This window comes from Triticum dicoccoides, chromosome 3A (assembly GCF_002162155.2).
Source record: "Triticum dicoccoides isolate Atlit2015 ecotype Zavitan chromosome 3A, WEW_v2.0, whole genome shotgun sequence".
NCBI classification, from domain to species: Eukaryota; Viridiplantae; Streptophyta; class Magnoliopsida; order Poales; family Poaceae; genus Triticum; species Triticum dicoccoides.
The window spans coordinates 706919910-706942209 of NC_041384.1; the positions used below are offsets into that span (position 1 = coordinate 706919910).

The 22300-nt window shown below is 45.0% G+C and overlaps 2 protein-coding genes across 5 annotated transcripts; both read left to right on the top strand.

The window, feature by feature from the left end:
* The first annotated feature begins 15856 nt into the window (after positions 1-15856).
* On the top strand, positions 15857-16824 carry LOC119270362. Of its 4 annotated transcripts, none has more exons than XR_005134067.1 (3): positions 15857-16302; positions 16378-16470; positions 16558-16824. XR_005134067.1 is itself a non-coding variant. In XM_037552370.1 (3 exons), exons 1-3 carry the CDS (start codon positions 15883-15885, stop codon positions 16560-16562), a joined length of 456 nt encoding a protein of 151 aa, XP_037408267.1. In that variant the 5' UTR covers positions 15860-15882; the 3' UTR covers positions 16563-16824. The 4 variants fall into 4 exon arrangements, 2 of the variants coding, with proteins under 2 accessions (XP_037408267.1, XP_037408266.1); XM_037552370.1 differs by having other exon boundaries at positions 15860-16255; positions 16378-16455; XR_005134066.1 differs by having other exon boundaries at positions 15865-16255.
* Positions 16825-20406: 3582 nt separating this feature from the next.
* LOC119273379 (protein LTO1 homolog) lies at positions 20407-20842 on the top strand. The gene has a single exon (XM_037554556.1). The coding sequence runs from the start codon at positions 20407-20409 to the stop codon at positions 20815-20817; it is 411 nt and encodes a 136-aa protein (XP_037410453.1). The 3' UTR covers positions 20818-20842.
* Positions 20843-22300: the final 1458 nt, after the last annotated feature.

The following is a 22300-nucleotide window of genomic DNA, read 5'->3' on the forward strand; positions in this document are numbered from 1 at the left end:
AGTAGCAAAAGATTCACAGAAATAAGCTACTATCTCAGAGTCAAGTTCATATTTAGTGCTAAATTTACGGAAAATATCGGTATCCATAAAAGATTTAACACAATCAAACCTAGGTATCATACCTGACTCCTTACCTTTGTCGAGGTCCCAATCTTCAGAGTTGCGTTTAATTCTTTCCAATAAATCCCATTTGAATTCAATAGTCTTCATCATAAAAGAGCCAGCACAAGAAGTATCAAGCATGGTGCGATTGCTATGAGAAAGCCGATCATAAAAATTTTGAATAATCATTTCTCTTGAGAGCTCATGATTGGGGCATGAATATAACATTGATTTAAGCCTCCCCCAAGCTTGAGCAATGCTTTCTCCTTCGCGAGGCCAAAAGTTATATATATAATTGCGATCACGATGAACAAGATGCATAGGATAAAATTTCTGATGAAATTCCAATTTCAATCGTTTGTAGTTCCATGACCCTATATCATCACGTAGCCTATACCATGTCGATGCATCTCCCTTCAAAGATAAATGGAATACCTTCTTCTTAACAACATCTCCGGGTACACCTGCAAGCTTAAATAATCCACAAACTTCATCCACATATATTAGATGCTCATCGGGATGCTTTGTTCCATCTCCTACAAAAGGATTAGCTAGCAGTTTTTATATCATACCCGAAGGAATTTCGAAGCAGACATTTTCATTTCCAGTAGATTCTGTAGGTTGAGGAGCAACTCTTTGCTCTACTGGTCGGGGTGAAGATACCCCGAACAAGCCCCTTAGAGGATTACTTTCCATAGTAACAAGTGAAAGTAAATTTCAGCACACTATATAAATTTTTCTTTACCAAATTCCACCTACCAAAGGCGCTTCACTCCCCGGCAACGGCGCCAGAAAAGAGTCTTGATGACCCACAAGTATAGGGGATCTATCGTAGTCCTTTCGATAAGTAAGAGTGTCGAACCCAACGAGGAGCAGAAGCAAATGATAAGCGGTTTCCAGCAAGGTATTCTCTGCAAGTACTAAAATAAGTGGTAACAGATAGTTTTGTGATAGGATAATTTGTAACGAGCAACAAGTAACAAAAGTAAATAAAGTGCAGCAAAGTGTCCCAATCCTTTTTGTAGCAAAGGACAAGCCTGGACAAACTCTTATATAGAGAAAATCGCTCCCGAGGACACATGGGAATATCGTCAAGCTAGTTTTCATCACGCTCATATGATTCGCGTTCGGTACTTTGATAATTTGGTATGTGGGTGGACCGGTGCTTGGGTACTGTCCTTACTTGGACAAGCATCCCACTTATGATTAACCTCTATTGCAAGCATCCGCAACTACAACAAAAGTATTAAGGTAAACCTAACCATAGCATGAAACATATGGATCCAAATCAGCCCCTTATGAAGCAACACGTAAACTAGGGTTTAAGCTTCTGTCACGCTAGCAACCCATCATCTACTTATTACTTCCCAATGCCTTCCTCTAGGCCCAAATAATGGTGAAGTGTCATGTAGTCGACGTTCACATAACACCACTAGAGGAGAGACAACATACATCTCATCAAAATATCGAACGAATACCAAATTCACATGACTACTAATAGCATGACTTCTCCCATGTCCTCAGGAACAAACATAACTACTCACAAAGCATATTCATGTTCATAATCAGAGGGGTATTAATATGCATAAAGGATCTGAACATATGATCTTCCACCAAAAAAACCAACTAGCATCAACTACAAGGAGTAATTAACACTACTAGCAACCTACTAGCACCAATCCCGGACTTGGAGACAAGAATTGGATACAAGAGATGAACTAGGGTTTTGAGAGGAGATGGTGCTGATGAAGATGTTGATGGAGATTGCCCTCTCCCGATGAGAGGAGCGTTGGTTATGACGATCGTGATGATTTCCCCCTCCCGGAGGGAAGTTTCCCCGGCAGAGCAGCTCCGCCAGAGCCCTAGATTGGTTCCGCCAAGGTTCCGCCTCATGGCGGCGGAGTTTCGTCCGAGAAGATGGCTTATGATTTTTTTCTCATCGAAAGACTTCATATAGCAGAAGATGGCCACCGGAGGGCCACCAGGGGGCCCACGAGGTAGGGGGCGCGCCCAAGGGGGTAGCGCGTGCCCCCACCCTCGTGGACAGGGTGTGGCCCCCCTGGTGAACTTCTTGCGCTTAGTATTTTTATATATTCTGAAAACGTCTTCCGTGAAGTTTCAGGACTTTTGGAGCTGTGCAGAATAGGTCTCTAATATTTGCTCTTTTTTCAACCCAGAATCCCAGCTGCCGGCATTCTCCCTCTTTATGCAAACCTTGTAAAATAAGAGAGAATAGGCATAAGTTTGTGACATAATGTGTAATAACAGCCCATAATGCAATAAATATCGATATAAAAGCATGTTGCAAAATGGACGTATCAACCCGCAGCCCAAACCCTAGCTTAGATCCCCCATCGCACCCCTCCTCACACGCCCCCATCTCCTCGCCGCTGCCGCCACCTCCTCCCCGTCCCCTGCACCACTCCTTGTCGCCAACCTACGGCGCCCGATGCCGCCCGATTCCGGCACCGTCCGACGGCGCCCGATACCCCCCCCTCCGCTCCATCCTCCCCATCGACCAGATCGACCGCGCCCTCCCACCCACACATCACCGCCACCACCTACCGTCCCGTCTGACCTCGCCGCCGCCACCCACCGTCCCGGCTGACCTCATCGCCGGTCGGCCCTCCCGCTCTCTTCCCCCCACAGCCGCCGGCCCCTCCCTCTCCTCCCATCAGAAGAGAAGAGGGGCCTCCGTTTGTACGAGGGGACGGTTGCGTCTCGTCCTCGCGCGGATCGAGCCGAACGCGCGTCGTCATCAAGAGCTAGAGACGCCATGGGAGTGCAGATCGAGGCGGGATCCTTCTGTTGGGGAACGTAGTAATTTCAAAAAATTTCCTACGCACACGCAAGTTCATGGTGATGCATAGCAACGAGAGGGGAGAGTGTGATCTACGTACCCTTGTAGACCGACAGCGGAAGCGTTAGCATAACACGGTTGATGTAGTCGTACGTCTTCACGGCCCGACCGATCAAGCATCGAAACTACGGCACCTCCGAGTTCTAACACACGTTCAGCTCGATGACGATCCCCGGACTCTGATCCAGCAAAGTGTCGGGGAAGAATTCCGTCAGCACGACGGCGTGGTGACGATCTTGATGTACTACCGTCGCAGGGCTTCGCCTAAGCACCGCTATAATATTATCGAGGATTATGGTGGAAGGGGGCACCGCACACGGCTAAGAATATGATCACGTGGATCAACTTGTGTGTCTAGGGGTGCTCCCTGCCTCTGTATATAAAGGTACAAGGGGGAGGTGCGGCCGGCCAGGAGGAGGGCGTGCCAGGAGGAGTCCTACTCCCACCGGGAGTAGGATCCCCCCCCTTTCCTAGTTGGAATAGGATTCGGGAAGGGGGAAAGAGGAGAGAGAGAAGGAAGGGGGGCGCCGCCCCCCTCTCCTTGTCCTATTCGGACTAGGGGGGGCGGAGGGGCGCGCGGCCCAGCCCTGGCCACCTCTCCTCTCTTCCACTAAAGCCCACTAAGGCCCATATACCTTCCGGGGGGTTCCGGTAACCTCCCGGTACTCCGATAAAATCCCGATTTCACCGGGAACACTTCCGATATCCAAATATAGGCTTCCAATATATCAATCTTTATGTCTCGACCATTTCTAGACTCCTCGTCATGTCCGTGATCATATCCTGGACTCTGAACAAACTTCGGTACATCAAAATGCATAAACTCATAATATAACTATCATCAAAACCTTAAGCGTGCGGACCTTACGAGTTCGAGAACAATGTAGACATGACCGAGACACATCTCCGGTCAATAACCAATAGCGGAACCTGGATGCTCATATTGGTTCCCACATATTCTACGAAGATCTTTATCGGTCAGACTGCATAACAACATACGTTGTTCCCTTTGTCATCGGTATGTTACTTGCCCGAGATTCAGTCGTCGGTATCTCAATACCTAGTTCAATCTCGTTACCGGCAAGTCTCTTTACTTGTTTCGTAATACATCATCTCGCAACTAACGCATTAGTTGCAATGCTTGCAAGGCTTATGTGATGTGCATTACCGAGAGGGCCCAGAGATACCTCTCCGACAATCAGAGTGACAAATCCTAATCTCGAAATACGCCAACCCAACATTTACCTTTGGAGACACCTGTAGAGCTCCTTTATAATCACCCAGTTACGTTGTGACGTTTGGTAGCACACAAAGTGTTCCTCCGGCAAACGGGAGTTGCATAATCTCATAGTCATAGGAACATGTATAAGTCATGAAAAAAGCAATAGCAACATACTAAACGATCGGGTGCTAAGCTAATGGAATGGGTCATGTCAATCACATCATTCTCCTAATGATGTGATCCTGTTAATCAAATGACAACACATGTCTATGGTTAGGAAAAATAACCATCTTTGATTAACGAGCTAGTCAAGTAGAGGCATACTAGTGACACTTTGTTTGTCTATGTATTCACACATGTATTATGTTTCCGGTTAATACAATTTTAGCATGAATAATAAACATTTATCATGAAATAAGGAAATAAATAATAACTTTATTATTGCCTCTAGGGCATATTTCCTTCAGTCTCCCACTTGCACTAGAGTCAATAATCTAGTTCACATCGACATGTGATTTAACATCAATAATTCAGATCAGCATGTGATTAACACCCATAGTTCACGTCGTCATGTGACCAACACCCAAAGGGTTTACTAGAGTCAATAATCTAGTTCACATTGCTATGTGATTAACACGCAAAGAGTACTAAGGTGTGATCATGTTTTGCCTGTGAGAGAAGTTTAGTCAACGGGTCTACCATATTCAGATCCGTATGTATTTTGCAAATTTCTATGTCAACAATGCTCTGCATGGAGCTACTCTAGCTAATTGCTCCCACTTTCAATATGCATCCAGATTGATACTTAGAATCATCTGGATCAGTGTCAAAGTTTGTATCGACGTAACCCTTTACGACGAACCTTTTGTCACCTCCATAATCGAGAAACATATCCTTATTCCAGTAAGGATAATTTTGACCACTGTCCAGTGATCTACTCCTAGATCACTATTGTACTCCCTTGCCAACATCAGTGTAGGGTATACAATAGATCTGGTACACAGCATGACATACTTTATAGAACCTATGGCTGAGGCATAGGGAATGACTTTCATTCTCTTTCTATCTTCTGACGTGGTCGGGCTTTGAGTCTTACTCAATTTCACACCTTGTAACATAGGCAAGAACTCTTTCTTTGACTGTTCTATTTTGAACTAGTTCAAAATCTTGTCAAGGTATGTACTCATTGAAAAAACTTATCAAGCGTCTTGATCTATCTCTATAGATCTTGATGCTTAATATGTAAGCAGCTTCGCCGAGGTCTTTCTTTGAAAAACTTCTTTCAAACACTCCTTTATGCTTTGCAGAATAATTCTACATTATTTTTGATCAATAATATGTCATTCACATATACTTGTCAGAAATGCTGTAGTGCTCCCACTCACTTTCTTGTAAATACAGGCTTCACCACAAGTCTGTATAAAACTATATACTTTGATCATCTCATCAAAGCGCATATTCCAACTCCGAGATGCTTGCACCAGTCCATAGATGGATCGCTGGAGCTTGCATATTTTGTTAGCACCTTTAGGATTGACAAAACCTTCTGGTTGCATCATATACAACTCTTCTTTAAATCCATTAAGGAATGTAGTTTTGTTTATCCATTTGCCAGATTTCATAAAAATGCGGCAATTGCTAACATGATTTGGACAGACTTAAGCATCGCTACGAGTGAGAAAATTTCATTGTAGTCAACACCTTGAACTTTGTCAAAAAAAAACCTTTTTCGACAAGTCTAGCTTTGTAGATAGTAACACTACTATCAGCGTCTGTCTTCCTTTTGAAGATCCATTTATTTTCTATGGCTTGCCGATCATCGGGCAAATCCATCAAAGTCCATAATTTGTTCTCATACATGGATCATATCTCAGATTTCATGGCTTCAAACCATTTCGCGGAATCTGGGCTCATCATCGCTTCCTCATAGTTCGCAAGTTTGTCATGGTCTAGTAACATGACTTCCAGAACAGGATTACCGTACCACTCTGGTGCGGATCTCACTCTAGTTTACCTACGAGATTCGGTAGTAACTTGATATGAAGTTACATGATCATCATCATTAGCTTCCTCACTAATTGGTGTAGTAGTCACAAGAACAGATTTCTGTGATGAACTACTTTCCAATAAGGGAGCAGGTACAGTTACCTCATCAAGTTCTACTTTCCTCCCACTCACTTCTTTCGAGAGAAACTCCTTCTCTAGAAAGGATCCATTCTTAGCAACGAATGTCTTGCCTTCGGATCTGTGATAGAAGGTGTACCCAACATTTTCTTTTGGGTATCCTATGAAGACGCACTTCTCCGATTTGGGTTTGAGCTTATCAGGTTGAAACTTTTTCACATAAGCATTGCAACCTCAAACTTTAAGAAACAACAACTTAGGTTTCTTGCCAAACCATAGTTCATACGGTGTCATCTCAACGGATTTAGATGGTGCCCTATTTAACGTGAATGCAGCTGTCTCTAATGCATAACCCCAAAACGATAGTGGTAGATCGGTAAGAGACATCATAGATCGCACCATATCTAATAAAGTACGGTTATGACGTTCGGACACACCATTACATTGTGGTGTTCCAGGTGGCGTGAGTAGTGAAATTATTTCACATTGTTTTAATTGAAGACCAAACTCGTAACTCAAATATTTGTCTCCGCGATCAGATCGTTGAAACCTTATTTTCTTGTCACAATGATTTTCCACTTCACCCTGAAATTATTTGAACTTTTCAAATGTTTCAGACTTATGTTTCATCCAGCAGATATACTCATATCTGCTCAAATCATCTGTGAAGGTCAGAAAATAACGATACCCGCTGCGAGCCTCAACACTCATTGGACTGCATACATCAGTATGTATTATTTCCAATCAAGTTTGTTGCTCGCTCCATTGTTCCGGAGAACGGAGTCTTAGTCATCTTGCCCATGAGGCATGGTTCGCAAGTACCAAGTGATTCATAATTAAGTGGTTCCAAAAGTCCATCAGTATGGAGTTTCTTCATGCGCTTTACACTGATATGACCTAAACGGCAGTGCCACAAATAAGTTGCACTATCATTATTAACTTTGCATCTTTTGGTTTCAATATTATGAATATGTGTAACACTACGATCGAGATCCAACGAACTATTTTCATTGGGTGTATGACCATCGAAGGTTTTATTCATGTAAACAGAACAACAATTATTCTCTGACTTTAATGAATAACCGTATTGCAATAGACATGATCAAATCATATTCATGCTCAACGCAAACACCAAATAACACTTATTTAGTTTCAACACTAATCCCTAAAGTATAGGGAGTGTGCGATGATGATCATATCAATCTTGGAACTACTTCCAACACACATCGTCACCTCACCCTTTACTAGTTTCTGTTTATTCTGCAACTCCCGTTTTGAGTTACTACTCTTAGCAACTGAACCAGTATCAAATGCCGAGGGGTTGCTATAAACACTAGTAAAGTACACATCAATAACACGTATATCCAATATACCTTTGTTTACCTTGTCATCCTTCTTATCTGCCAAATACTTGGGGCAGTTCCACTTCCAGTGACCAGTCCCTTTGCAGTACAAGCACTTAGTCTCAGGCCTAGGATCAGACTTGGGCTTCTTCACTTGAGCATCAACTTGCTTGCCGTTCTTCTTGAAGTTCCCATTCTTCCCTTTGCCCTTTTTCTTGAAACTAGTGGTCTTGTCAACCATCAACACTTGATGGTTTTCTTGATTTCTACCTTCGTTGATTTCAGCATCACGAAGAGCTTGGGAGTTGTTTCCGTTATCCCTTGCATATTATAGTTCATCACGAAGTTCTACTAACTTGGTGATGGTGACTAGAGAATTCTGTCAATCACTATCTTATCTGGAAGATTAACTCCCACTTGATTCAAGCGATTGTAGTACCCAGACAATCTGAGCACATGCTCACTAGTTGAGCGATTCTCCTCCATCTTTTAGCTATAGAACTTGTTGGAGACTTCATATCTCTCAACTCGGGTATTTGCTTGAAATATTAACTTCAACTCCTGGAACATCTCATATGGTCCATGACGTTCAAAACGTCTTTGAAGTCCCGATTCTAAGCCATTAAGTCCCGATTCTAAGCCACTAAGTGTCATGTAGTCGACGTTCACATAACACCACTAGAGGAGAGACAACATACATCTCATCAAAATATCGAACGAATACCAAATTCACATGACTAGTAATAGCAAGACTTCTCCCATGTCCTCAGGAACAAACATAACTACTCACAAAGCATATTCATGTTCATAATCAGAGGGGTATTAATATGCATAAAGGATCTGAACATATGATCTTCCACCAAAAAAACCAACTAGCATCAACTACAAGGAGTAATTAACACTACTAGCAACCTACTAGCACCAATCCCGGACTTGGAGACAAGAATTGGATACAAGAGATGAACTAGGGTTTTGAGAGGAGATGGTGCTGATGAAGATGTTGATGGAGATTGCCCTCTCCCGATGAGAGGAGCGTTGGTGATGACGATGGTGATGATTTCCCCCTCTCGGAGGGAAGTTTCCCCGGCAGAGCAGCTCCATCAGAGCCCTAGATTGGTTCCGCCAAGGTTCCGCCTCATGGCGGCGGAGTTTCGTCCGAGAAGATGGCTTATGATTTTTTTCTCATCGAAAGACTTCATATAGCAGAAGATGGCCACCGGAGGGCCACCAGGGGGCCCACGAGGTAGGGGGCGCGCCCAGGGGGGTAGCGCGCGCCCCCACCCTCGTGGACAGGGTGTGGCCCCCCTGGTGAACTTCTTGCGCTTATTATTTTTTATATATTCTGAAAACGTCTTCCATGAAGTTTCAGGACTTTTGGAGCTGTGCAGAATAGGTCTCTAATATTTGCTCTTTTTCCAGCCCAGAATCCCAGCTGCCGGCATTCTCCCTCTTTATGCAAACCTTGTAAAATAAGAGAGAATAGGCATAAGTTTGTGACATAATGTGTAATAACAGCCCATAATGCAATAAATATCGATATAAAAGCATGTTGCAAAATGGATGTATCAACCCGCAGCCCAAACCCTAGCTTAGATCCCCCATCGCACCCCTCCTCACTCGCCCCCATCTCCTCGCCGCCGCCGCCACCTCCTCCCCGTCCCCTGCACCACTCCTCGTCGCCAACCTACGGCGCCCGATGCCGCCCGATTCCGGCACCGTCCAACGGCGCCTGATACCCCCCCTCCGCTCCATCCTCCCCATCGACCAGATCGACCGCGCCCTCCCACCCACACATCACCGCCGCCACCTACCGTCCCGTCTGACCTCGCCGCCGCCACCCACCACCCCGTCTGACCTCATCGCCGGCCAGCCCTCCCGCTCTCTTCCCCCCACAGCCGCCGGCACCTCCCTCTCCTCCCATCAGAAGAGAAGAGGGGCCTCCGTTTGTACGAGGGGACGGTTGCGTCTCGTCCTTGCGCGGATCGAGCCGGACGCGCGTCGTCGTCAAGAGCTAGAGACGCCATGGGAGTGCAGATCGAGGCGGGATCCTTCTATTGGGGAACATAGTAATTTCAAAAAATTTCCTACGCACACGCAAGATCATGGTGATGCATAGCAACGAGAGGGGAGAGTGTGATCTACGTACCCTTGTAGACCGACAGCGGAAGCGTTAGCACAACGCGGTTGATGTAGTCGTACGTCTTCACGGCCCGACCGATCAAGCATCGAAACTACGGCACCTCCGAGTTCTAGCACACGTTCAGCTCGATGACGATCCCCGGACTCCGATCCAGCAAAGTGTCGGGGAAGAATTCCGTCAGCACGACGGCGTGGTGACGATCTTGATGTACTACCGTCGCAGGGCTTCGCCTAAGCACCGCTACAATATTATCGAGGATTATGGTGGAAGGGGGCACCGCACACGGCTAAGAATATGATCACGTGGATCAACTTGTGTGTCTAGGGGTGCCCCCTGCCTCCGTATATAAAGGTACAAGGGGGAGGTGCGGCCGGCCAGGAGGAGGGCGCGCTAGGAGGAGTCCTACTCCCACAGGGAGTAGGATTCCCCCCTTTCCTAGTTGGAATAGGATTCGGGAAGGGGGAAATAGGAGAGAGAGAAGGAAGGGGGGCGCCGCCCCCTCTCCTTGTCCTATTCGGACTAGGGGGGGAGGGGCGCGCGGCCCAGCCCTGGCCACCTCTCCTCTCTTCCACTAAAGCCCACTAAGGCCCATATACCTCCCGGGGGGTTCCGGTAACCTCCTGGTACTCCGGTAAAATCCCGATTTCACCCGGAACACTTCCGATATCCAAATATAGGCTTCCAATATATCAATCTTTATGTCTCGACCATTTCGAGACTCCTCGTCATGTCCGTGATCACATCCGGGACTCTGAACAAACTTCGGTACATCAAAATGCATAAACTCATAATATAACTGTCATCAAAACCTTAAGCGTGCGGACCCTACGGGTTCGAGAACAATGTAGACATGACCGAGACACGTCTCCGGTCAATAACCAATAGCGGAACCTGGATGCTCATATTGGTTCCCACATATTCTACGAAGATCTTTATCGGTCAGACCGCATAACAACATACGTTGTTCCCTTTGTCATCGGTATGTTACTTGCCCGAGATTCGATCGTCGGTATCTCAATACCTAGTTCAATCTCGTTACCGGCAAGTCTCTTTACTTGTTTCGTAATACATCATCTCGCAACTAACGCATTAGTTGCAATGCTTGCAAGGCTTATGTGATGTGCATTACCGAGAGGGCCCAGAGATACCTCTCCGACAATCGGAGTGACAAATCCTAATCTCAAAATACGCCAACCCAACATTTACCTTTGGAGACACCTGTAGAGCTCCTATATAATCACCCAGTTATGTTGTGACGTTTGGTAGCACACAAAGTGTTCCTCCGGCAAACGGGAGTTGCATAATCTCATAGTCATAGGAACATGTATAAGTCATGAAGAAAGCAATAGCAACATACTAAATGATCGGGTGCTAAGCTAATGGAATGGGTCATGTCAATCACATCATTCTCCTAATGATGTGATCCTGTTAATCAAATGATAACACATGTCTATGGTTAGGAAACATAACCATCTTTGATTAACGAGCTAGTCAAGTAGAGGCATACTAGTGACACTTTGTTTGTCTATGTATTCACACATATATTATGTTTCCGGTTAATACAATTTTAGCATGAATAATAAACATTTATCATGAAATAAGGAAATAAATAATAACTTTATTATTGCCTCTAGGGCATATTTCCTTCACCTTCTTCCTCCGTCTGCTTCTGCTCTCTCGCCCATCTTCTCCCCATCCCTTCCATTCCCTCCCGCTGGTGCTAGATTTGGGGGGTGGGGAGAGAGCCATGCCAATGTCGATGTCGGTTGGCTGATTTGGTTCTTTGCTCCCCAGGTGGCCTCCGTGTATCTCCTTCGCTCGCTCGAGCCATAGAAGCATGGGCGCGAACGGCCCCTTTAGCAGCACCGCCGCCTCATCATCCTCTTCGCTGGCCACTGCCGGCTGCGGCGGCGGCGTGGCCCAGAAGCCGTGGCTGTTCGTCGGGCTCGGGAACCCCGGTAGGATGTACAAGGGGACCCGCCACAACGTAAGATTCCGGCGCTCCATCTTTCTGGATCACGCTTTGCTTGTCTTGTAAGGAGCTGTGCGTTTTCAGCTGGTAGCCCTGTCGACTGTCCAAGTTAATCATGATGCAATTCATAAATCCTACTAGTAATTGCTAGAAATTACTGCAATTTTCTGAAGCCGATTTAACTATGTCTACAAACACTGATGTTGCGTGGCTGGAAAGGCTAAGTAGGCTTGATGCTAAGCTCTTCGCCAGGGTAAAGGTGTTATATTTTTAGTTGCTTGATACTACAAACTCTTGGCTTTCAGTTAACTGCGTACTGTCCCGATTAGTGTGATTAGTTGAACTATACTTTGGATTATAGTATGTCACTATTATATCCTGTTGGTAATCATTATGTTGTTGCATACAGGTTGACGAGATGGGGTTCAGACGCCCCAGCAAGATCCAGGCCGTCACGCTTCCCATGATCCTCACGTTGCCCTACAAGAACCTCGTAGCCCAGGCGCACAACGGCTCCGGCAAGACCACCTGCTTCGTCCTCGGCATGCTCAGCCGCGCCGACCCCAGCCTCAGGACTCCCCAGGCCATCTGCATCTGCCCTACCAAGGAGCTTGCGCAGCAGGTCCCTCTCTCATCTCATCTAGTTACTGAATACTCCTCTGACTGCTATTTTCCACCTGTAATCTGATTATTAATGTACCCAAATGTTAATTGGACCACCTGTCTAGTATAGGACAAGTCAGTGAATGCTAGTATGTGTTTTACTAAATTCATCAGATAGTTAACTCACTGTGAGATGTCCACTCTTGTTTTCTTAATTCATCAGATAGCAGGAAATTCCGCCCTGCTTTGTCGAACTGTTTCTGACCATGTTTGCCCGCATTGCATGTTCTGTGCAGGTGTTGATGCAGGCAGATCTGTTCCTGAACAAGCTGACCAGCGTGTACGAGAGGAGCACGGAGAAGGGCTCTATGTGGGTCACCATGAAGCGATGTGAGAGACCCCCTACCCTTATAGCTGGTTCGTGTGGTGTGGGTTGTATATTTGATGGGTTCAGCAACTCTGATGTGACGAGTTGTTCGATGTGCGCAGCGTCGATGAAGTGTCAGGCTAGGTTGAAGAAGATGGCGAGTAAGGGGGAGCCTGTTGAGTACCGGTGCCTGGTCTGCGCCACTGATGGCAAGAGGAACATCTCCACCTCGGTATTATTCACTTTCTCTCTGCTGCTGGTTCGGCATTATGTCTGCTGGATGTGTTTTGCCTTGATTCTGTGCCTGATGGTAATCAGGTTGCCGTTATTTAGCCCCCTTCTGTGCTATGATTGTGAATTATAGATCAGACATTTGCATATTTCCTTCGTGTATCTGCTGTATGAACTGAAACAACTCCAGTTTGCACACATGCTAAATAGAATTTTTGTTGGTTGTTACTTCCAATTGAGGACTGTTTGTTGGTGTTGAGAAATCGATAGGTAGGTCGGTAAATATAATGGAAGAACTTACATTAGATTTTCGTTGGTTTTAGAATGTCTATTTCATGGTCTTTTCTGATAATGGAAGAACTTATATTAATTTGCTGGTTGTTGGTTTCTATGTACTCCCTCCTTAATTCAAAGCTGAGACACTTATTTTTGATTGGAGGGAGAACATGCTTGTAACAGCCTTGAACTAGTCATTTCAGAATTCAGATAGAAACTACCTTTTGGGGAGCCTTCTATTCAGTCATATCCTTGACATGGTCGACCCTTGACCCTCCATGTTTTTCAGGTACAAAATTGGCCATAGTTCTGTACATGACGTGTTTGGTGCATCTCTTTTCAGGTACGAGATGGCTCTGACCAGAATTGGTCTTGCTGGCATCGCCGTCATGGGGCAAAACCTTGCCCTCAACCTTCTCCCGCTCCCTTTTTGCTCAGGCAGTGGTGCACATCCCGCGCCAGTTCAAGGTGTCGGACTGTTTCCTGAACAGGAAGAAGGACTACAAGGACGTGAGGTTCTCCCAGGTCGTCTCCAACGCCGTCGACATGAAGCTCAGGGATGACCTTGAGAGGCTCAAGAAGATCAGGTATAACGTCGCCGTTCCCTGTTCTTTTTCCCCCTTACTATTGGTTGATATATGACTATGTGTTAGATTCAACTACTGAAGATGCTTGCACTTCATATCAGGACTAGCAGTTTGTGTCTTGCCTGGTAGTATACAGTTTAATTTGCTATTATTAGCTAGGGTTGTTGATAGACTTAATTTTCTGCTGGAAGTCAAATCTCCTAAACACTAGAATGCCTAAAATGTCAGGGTAACAAGTACTAGCCATGTGCTTCATTCTATGTACCGTTCTGGTGTCTGTGCATGTATGGGCTAGCTTTTTGTGTAGAATAGTGAGTTGATGCTTCTTTCTACAGAAATACAGCATGTTAGCTCTATGGATGTTTATTTACCTGCAACTTCTGCCAGCTCTAACTTGGTTATATAACAGTTCAATTCAGTCAAATCTTTGGGGTGTTAATACACTACTATGCAAGTTCTATGGTATGTGAGTTCCTTCTATTGCTGCAAGCATTGACACAATATGTCATGTGCAGGGAGCTCCGCATCCGAGTCTCGTCCATCCTCGGCAGCAAGGAGCTGGGCCAAGGGAGCAAGCAGCGCTACTGATTACTTGGGGCCAGATCGAGTAAGATGGCGCACCATGGCGTGTGGCCCAAATAATAATGGACTGGAACATTCTGGAAAACATGAACAAAAAGGCTTAATGAAATGGTCTACAAAAGTGCTATGGCCCAGAAAATTAAAAGGCCGAATTGTTGGGCTTGGCCCATGAAGCTGACAAAAAATTCATAGGAAAAAATATATAAATGGGCTGAATTAACGGGCTTGGCCTATATAAACATCGAATTGGACCGGGCTGATTCTTATCCACGTCAGCTTGCCACGCTGGATCCTACGTGTCCTGGGGAGACTGCTAGTGACCAAAAATTTGGTCAAAGAACCAACAACCTTTTACAGAAGGTCGTTAATTTCAGTTTACGACCCCCAGCTTTTAACCTTCTGTTTTTGATAAAAAAAGTCGCAAATAAAAATTAATGATCTTTCAGCGGCCAATAGTGAGAGTTACAAATTAACATATTTCTTATAGTGTTTCCAACTCAAACACGAACTAGCAAAGGGGAAAAGTCAAGAGGAGGCGAGAAAAGCGACCAGAGAAGGAAAGAACAACTGAGAGAATGGAGATGGCAAAGAAAAGAAGCTGAGAATCAAAGAACGGAAGTAAGAAGAGGGGAAAAGAAGAATCTGGAGAGAGAGAGAGGAACAGGGGATAAGACTAGAGCGGCATAACGCCAGACCTACAGCGGCAAAGCGGTGGCAGGGCCTCATGGGAATATATGTACTAGTCTTTGACTAAAAGAAAAAAACACGAGTTGGCTATCCCTCTCCTGAGTTAAACGGGCCAAGAACGGTACGACCATCCAGACACGTTAAGTTTTTTTTAAGACAATTCCATGAAGCTTTTATTTCAAACCGTCACCATATTTACAGAGACGAAGGAAATTCCGTCGGGCTGGCCTAACTAAACATGGCAGCTCGCCCCTATCCTTAAAGCATACTTCGCTAAATTGTGAGACTCAAAATTTAATCTTCTAAACTCATGAATTAAATTACAAGAAACAAAGGAAGAAAGATAAAGTTTGATCTCTTGGACAATTGCTCCATATGCAGCAGCGCCTCCTTTATGAACTTCTTCGACAACCCCTTTACAATCAGAAACAATATGCACCCGGTGCTCGTTCAGGTCCTTGGCTAGCGCTATACCTTCTCATATTCCTAAGGATTCCAATATTGCTGGATCACCAATGGAGGTGCAAACAAAAGCTGAAGCTCCCAGGAATTTACTCGTACCATCTCTGTATAGGGCACCCACTGCACCATACTCACCTCTTTTGCCCACGGCTGCATCAACCGAATATGGCTAATCCTAATTGTTTGCACGCGCAACGCGAATCGGCGCCGTTGCTGGGACATGTGGATGCGAGCAACCGTGAACCATCTGGTCCCACGCAATTACCCCTCTTCCCATTTTCCTCGGGGCATACGGCCGGAATACAATCAAATCGTATTTGCACCATGCCTATGACCTACCCCGCTCACACGTTCCCTCAACAGCCAGCCAAACTCCTCTCTCTCCGTCATCTCAGATCCAGCCGCACCTTCCATCTCCTCTTCCACAACCGGCCACCGTCCCGATCTGAAGGTCTCCGACCAGATCAGCCTTCTCCCCACCACGGCGTGCGGCGAGGAGTCCCCGGATCGCTCGCCGTCACCCAGTGCGGTGCAGATCTGGTAGTCCGCCCTCACCAAGCATTCGATGCGTTGACGGCTCCTAGCACCAGATACCGCGACGAACGAGCTGTGTTCTGCCTCCTCCGGCTGCCGAGGACCACGGACGCCACTTCGTCTCACCGGCTGGCTCAGCATCAGCACCGACCACTACTCACAGGTAATCCCCCATTCCCCGCTTGCCAAATCTAGGAGTTGTATTACTAGGTAATAAGGATTGGGATCGCTTCTTCCTGCTTGCCCATGATTTGTGTTACAGATTGATATGGATTTTGATTGCAGGTGTGCAAAATTGTTGCTACGTCATGGATCTAGTAGCACATGGATCTATCACTTTTGCTCTTGGTCTTGTGTTCTCCAGTGCGTGATGAATTTGTATGATGCGGGTGCTATTCAACTATTCTTCCATTTATTCTGTTTCTTGCTTCTGATTTGATCTTTCTAAACTTGCCTACTTTCAAGGATGATGATGAAATGGAGGCTGGACGACGTCTGCCACACGAGTTAACATGCCAGGCTCCTGACTTACTTTAGTTCATGTCTTCATGACCAGCAAGTTGTCCTGGTTCCTGCATAGATTGTAATTTTGTAGGCAGAATTGTACAAGAACTTTTCGGATGTCCCACTCGTACTTTGCAGAATTTTGACGAAGGACTTGTATGTTTTAACAGAACTCTGTTTTACAGAGTAGACACTCTGAATAAATTGCTAACGAACTTTATTTTTGTATGTAACATGGGTTCTTTTTTTTTTTTGTTAATGTGGTGTCTGGAAACAAAAATGGACATAAACTTTATTAATACTTTTTTCGAACTCTATCATCAAAACCTGAAGAACTTGTTCAAAGTTTTCCTTATTATAAGTTCTTCAACTTTTGATAATAAAGTTCAAAAGAAGTGCTACTAACGTTCTTCAAAAGTTCTGAGCTATAGTAGAGTTTCCATGGCTAAGTTACAAAGTTTGGTTCTTGTTTATACTTTCTCTTGAAACAAACTATTATGAAAATTAGGACATTTTTGAATCCCAAGGAGCAGTGGTTCTTGTTTATACCATTATTATAAATTCTTCAACTATATTTTTATTCATCACTTACCTATTATTATAAATCCACATTCGGAATTTGAATCCAAATAAGGTTCTAGTACAGTCGATGGTACATTTGTCAGGAATCTGTAGTGCTGGTCCCGCATCTATTTGAATACGGCCTGATATACAGGCACGAGAATATCACGTGAGGATGGAATACCATGCATGCCTGACAACTGGTGGGCCAACCTGATGGGACTGCATGCTGGATGAGCGGCGAGGATACAAGTTGTGCGCGCATACAGTTAGAAAAAACCACGTCCCTGCATCAACATTTATTTTTACATGATGTTCAGGCGGTGGCAACCAGCCATTTAGCCTTGCCGCTGCACTCCCATGGTTCACTCTGTTCGGGACTAGTGTTTGTATCTCTGACAAGTAAGAAGCAATAAAGCCATGAATGACCTCCAGGCTCCTGAAAATACCTTCATGTATGGCTTTCCAATGCGTCTCCCAGATCGCTCAGAGAGTAACAACAAACCTGACAAAATCTTCAATGGAGAGCACAGTTTGCATGGCGAAAATCCATTCCTTAGCATCCTCCTCCTGATGTATGCTTTGCTGGATAATAATCTCTTTCGCACTTAAAGCCCATGTGTTGCCGGATGCAGGACAGTTTAACAAGGCGTGTCTCCAACTATCGCGAGCCCCACATAAGGGACAAGCTGGAGTTGTGGCCATGTTTCGGTGGTGCAGAACTTTCCTAGATGGGATTGAGTGCCTTGACAATCTTCACATGAAAACCCTCAGTTTAGATGGAACTTGAACTTTCCAAAGTGACTTCCACTCCTTGCTCTCCTGGTTGCTTGAGGACCCCTCCCGGCCTTCCAACCAGCTCCCCCTATTCATTTTCGTCCTGACCAACATACGGTATGCAGAGCCGACCGAGAAAAAGCCCCGAGGTTCTTCACATGTGCTGGCCTCTCTGGCCCAGGCACGGCCCCCTCGCTACACGGGATGGCTAGGCGGCCCGTTTAGCACGCCGGCACAGCTAGGCACGTTAAGGCATCGATCGTTCCCTGGCTCTGGTTCGCTACCTCGTTGGCTGGAATAAAAAAATCGATCACTGAACACCGCCCTTGACCATGCGCAGCGCTGCAGTGCGTCGGTGCGAGTCACACCGATTGCAGGGATAAGGGATCGCAGGCACACACGTCTTCTGTTTTTTTCCATGATATACGTGTCTCCTTCATATCATAAAGAACAAGGTAAAAGTCACGTAAAGATCGACATGATAAAACTGAAAAAATAGTAGAACATCTCTGAGCTTGACACCAACGCACGTCACATGTCCTCCGAAATCATCATAGCAGCCACCGAAAAAAAGAATGACAAATCACCTCCTCATCCGAGCTTGACACAACTCCATTGCTAATATGCAGCTTTGCGAACCTCCAAGGTGGCTCATTAAAAGTGAATTATACCGAGGCAACACTCCGGACATGTCATCGAACGGTAGATCTGGCATCCCACCACGACTAAGAGGCCGAAGGAGAAAAGCATACCTGCCAGCCACGAACCACGAACCCAACACATGTTCCGTTTTCCAGATGTCGTCGATGCAAACCACAATCTGCATCCGCTCCTGGACTACCTTCCAAACTTCGCGCCGACGCTGGAGCAAACTCCGTCGCAACAGTTTGAGGACACATGTCCACCAAAAGGATGCCACTGCCGCCACACCATCCTTATTTGAACAGACTGGTTTCTAAATCCATTCCTAACCATAGGACCGATGAACTCGTCAGGGAAGGATCCAAAAAATCTTTATTTAGCGTCATCATCGTCGCCGCCGAAGAGCAAAGACAATGAACAATCTAAAAACTTAGACTACAAAAGAGTAAAAATAATCCACACGAATGGATCCGGCGACCCCCCTCACCATCGACGACCGAGGTCATCGACGGTGGGGAGCCGCCGAAAGATGGCGTTGGAAGATGACCTAGGGTCCAACCGCCAAAGACGAGAGGAAAACTCATACGAAATGTTTAGTGTACTTGAATACCTAGTCGGCACATAGGTTCGTCTTCTGTTCCCTGGCTCTCTGTCTCTGGTACGTATACGTGGTTTTGTTAAAAAAAGGTTGGCCGTGCCGTGCCGGGCAAGCACGCGTGCCGGGCATGGCAGCCCAGGCACGGCCCACTAAGCCACGTGCCGTGCCGGTCCATGACGGGCCGCACGCGGGCTATCGTGCCGGCCCGACAAAACCGGCCCGTTTGGTCAGGTTTGCCCCCTCGTGTGGACAGCCACCAACCAAACACCACCGAAATTTATCTCCTCACGCGAAAAGAAAACCTACCTCTCGCACGAAAAATGGGCAGCGGCGGCGTCTGCGTCTGCGATTCCCGATCGGAGCGGTTGAGCAAAGGCGGCGGCACCCCCTCCTCCCTCCCTCTTTCCTCCACTCTTCTTCCAACGCTCTGGGCAACGCAGCGGAGCCGGCGAATAGAAGCAGCAAGGCCGTCTCTTCCCCACTCAAAAATCGGAGGTATAGCCCCGCTGCGCATAGCAACCGATTTTTGCCATGTTCTTCTATGGTTTCATTGCATGGACAGTGAGAATGTATTTGATTGTTGTGCATATAACAACATATATTTGGTTGTCTAATGGACAGTGGACATGCTTTTTGTTGCGCATGGACAATGAGCATATATTTGAGTGTGCTATTTCAAGTTATGTGTATTGTATGGACCTTGAGCATTGCAGAATACATCCGCTTCATATTTTTTATTCATGGCAGAATATAGACTACCATGTGCCCTGCAGAATATAGAGCCGTAGTTATTAGAACAAAACTTTATATAGTATCTCTTTGCGTTGAGTCATACTATTTCATAACGTCCCTTTGACTAGCAAAGGGTTGAAGAGAGGAAAAATGACATCCCTACTTTTGCCTGCCGGGGCAAAGGAAGAATGGTGGTGGAATTTAGGACCACTTTCACTTTTCATATGTAATGTTCTCAATGATATATAAATTCTAGTTTTAATCAATCATTTGTATTTTCTTCATATTCGATGGGCAACACCATTTACGTTATTTTAGGAGAAAGCTTAATTTATTGTTTCCTTTGAGCTATACTTTCCTTTCCGTCATTAGCTTGTTTTATTTTCATTGAATTTGTATCATATAGTTACTTCCTTTATTTTGTTGATGGAGCAGATTTCTTGGAATTACTTACTCCTGCAAACTGAATAATTGCTGGACGTTATTAGATCTTGGTTACCATGGATTTTCTTGAACCAATGATAGCCTTAAACGAGACACATTATCAAGACGGTTATAGAGATGGTTATGATGATGGCTTGGTATCCGGAAAGGAAGAAGGAAGGCAGGTCGGGTTAAAGATGGGTTTCCAAGTAGGTGAAGAGCTAGGATTCTATCAGGGCTGCTTGGATGTGTGGATGTCAATAATTCGCCTTGATCAAGATGCATTCTCAGCTCGGGTCAGGAAATACATGGAGCAACTAGCTACACTTCTAAGCAACTATCCTTTGTCTGATCCAGAGAATAATCACCTTCAAGACATGATGAAGGAGATAAGGCTGAAATTCAGGGTTATCACGGGAAGCTTAGGAGCAAAATTGGGGTATGAAGGTCGTCCCACATCATCAGAGCAAGACCTTGAGGATATTTAGCTTGTTTAGCATTATTGATAGGGTTCTTATGGATTATTTAATCTCAGCACCACTTTGAAACTGATATTTGGTGTCTATATTGTTTGCTTTTGATTTTGGACTTATGATGTTCAGTTTCACGTATGTTGCTAAAGGTCTGGAAGGAAATGTGCTGCCACTGGGATAATGGAGGATACCTGAAGCAGTGTATCTAACAACCACTTAAAGTCTCTTCAACTTGAGAATATTTTGGAGTCATGTTATTTCTTATCTCTCTTCTTATCTTTTCAAGATGAGATGGTATTCTTTGCTGTACTGAACACATAGCTATTTTATGCCAGTCGCATGTATTTCCACTCTAAGCAATGATCAGTTTTTCATTGGCTTTTATATCGTACAGTACTACTTTAAATGCTATATGCTTACCTGACAAATGTCTTATTGATGCTTCTAGTTTATACATGATGTCAGGATATTGTCCAACTTTTTTCTGGGATAATATCTAACTGGACGTCAGGTGACGCTTCTAATTTATACATGATGTCAGGCTAGGCTTTGCATGTATACTCGAACACAAAATCGCAATCCTGCTAATGCTAGCATGCTGTCAACGGGTGATCGTCGAGATCGGAACTCAAAAGAGCTCCTAGATTGTTCGGCCAGGGGTTAAAACACTCTAGTCACTCCAAGGACCACAACAACGCAATTTACCAAGGTTCGGACCACCAGCGAAGTGTAACACCCTACTTTGGTTGTGGAGAGAGAGAGAGAGAGAGAGGGAGAGGGAGAGGGAGAGGGAGAGGGAGAGATTCTTAGAAACATTACAACACCCCGTTGAGTACACGATTTGCCTAAAATGCCCTTAACCCACTTGTCCTAAAATGAGGTTTCTGTCAGCTCGTTAGTCCTCGTGCAGGTCGCCACCACCAATCAAGGAAACACCAATGGTTCTCTGCAGGAAACATCCAACGATGACTGATATAATCATGCGTACAATAATTCTTAACTTCTAGCATCAATGTGGTGACTTGTATGATGCCTCCAATCACTAAATATAAGATATGATACATGACATTTATTTATCTGAACAAACAAGATTTAAAATCTTACAATATCATTATGCTATCTTAAAGTGTAAGAGAATATAAATGTTCGATAAACACATTTAACTTTGTGGTCCTTGATATTTACAACGACATGCCATACTACGCCCTTTGTTCAGGTTTATATGGCCTAATATGTATTTTGATATTTACTTTTGACTACCAGTAGGATCAACAATATATGAGAGGTATGCCATAAAAATCCTACTAATGGAAAAGATTCTAGATACAGATTCGATGGTATAGCTTTCCGAAATATGACATAAAGAAAATATAGAAAAGAGTTATACATGCCAACATTTATTTAGAAGAGATATCAATGCATGATAAGTATCTAAGATTTGTTTGCCTCTTTGATAAATGCAAAATTTAACCAATGTCTCAGATTTGTTTTCTATGCT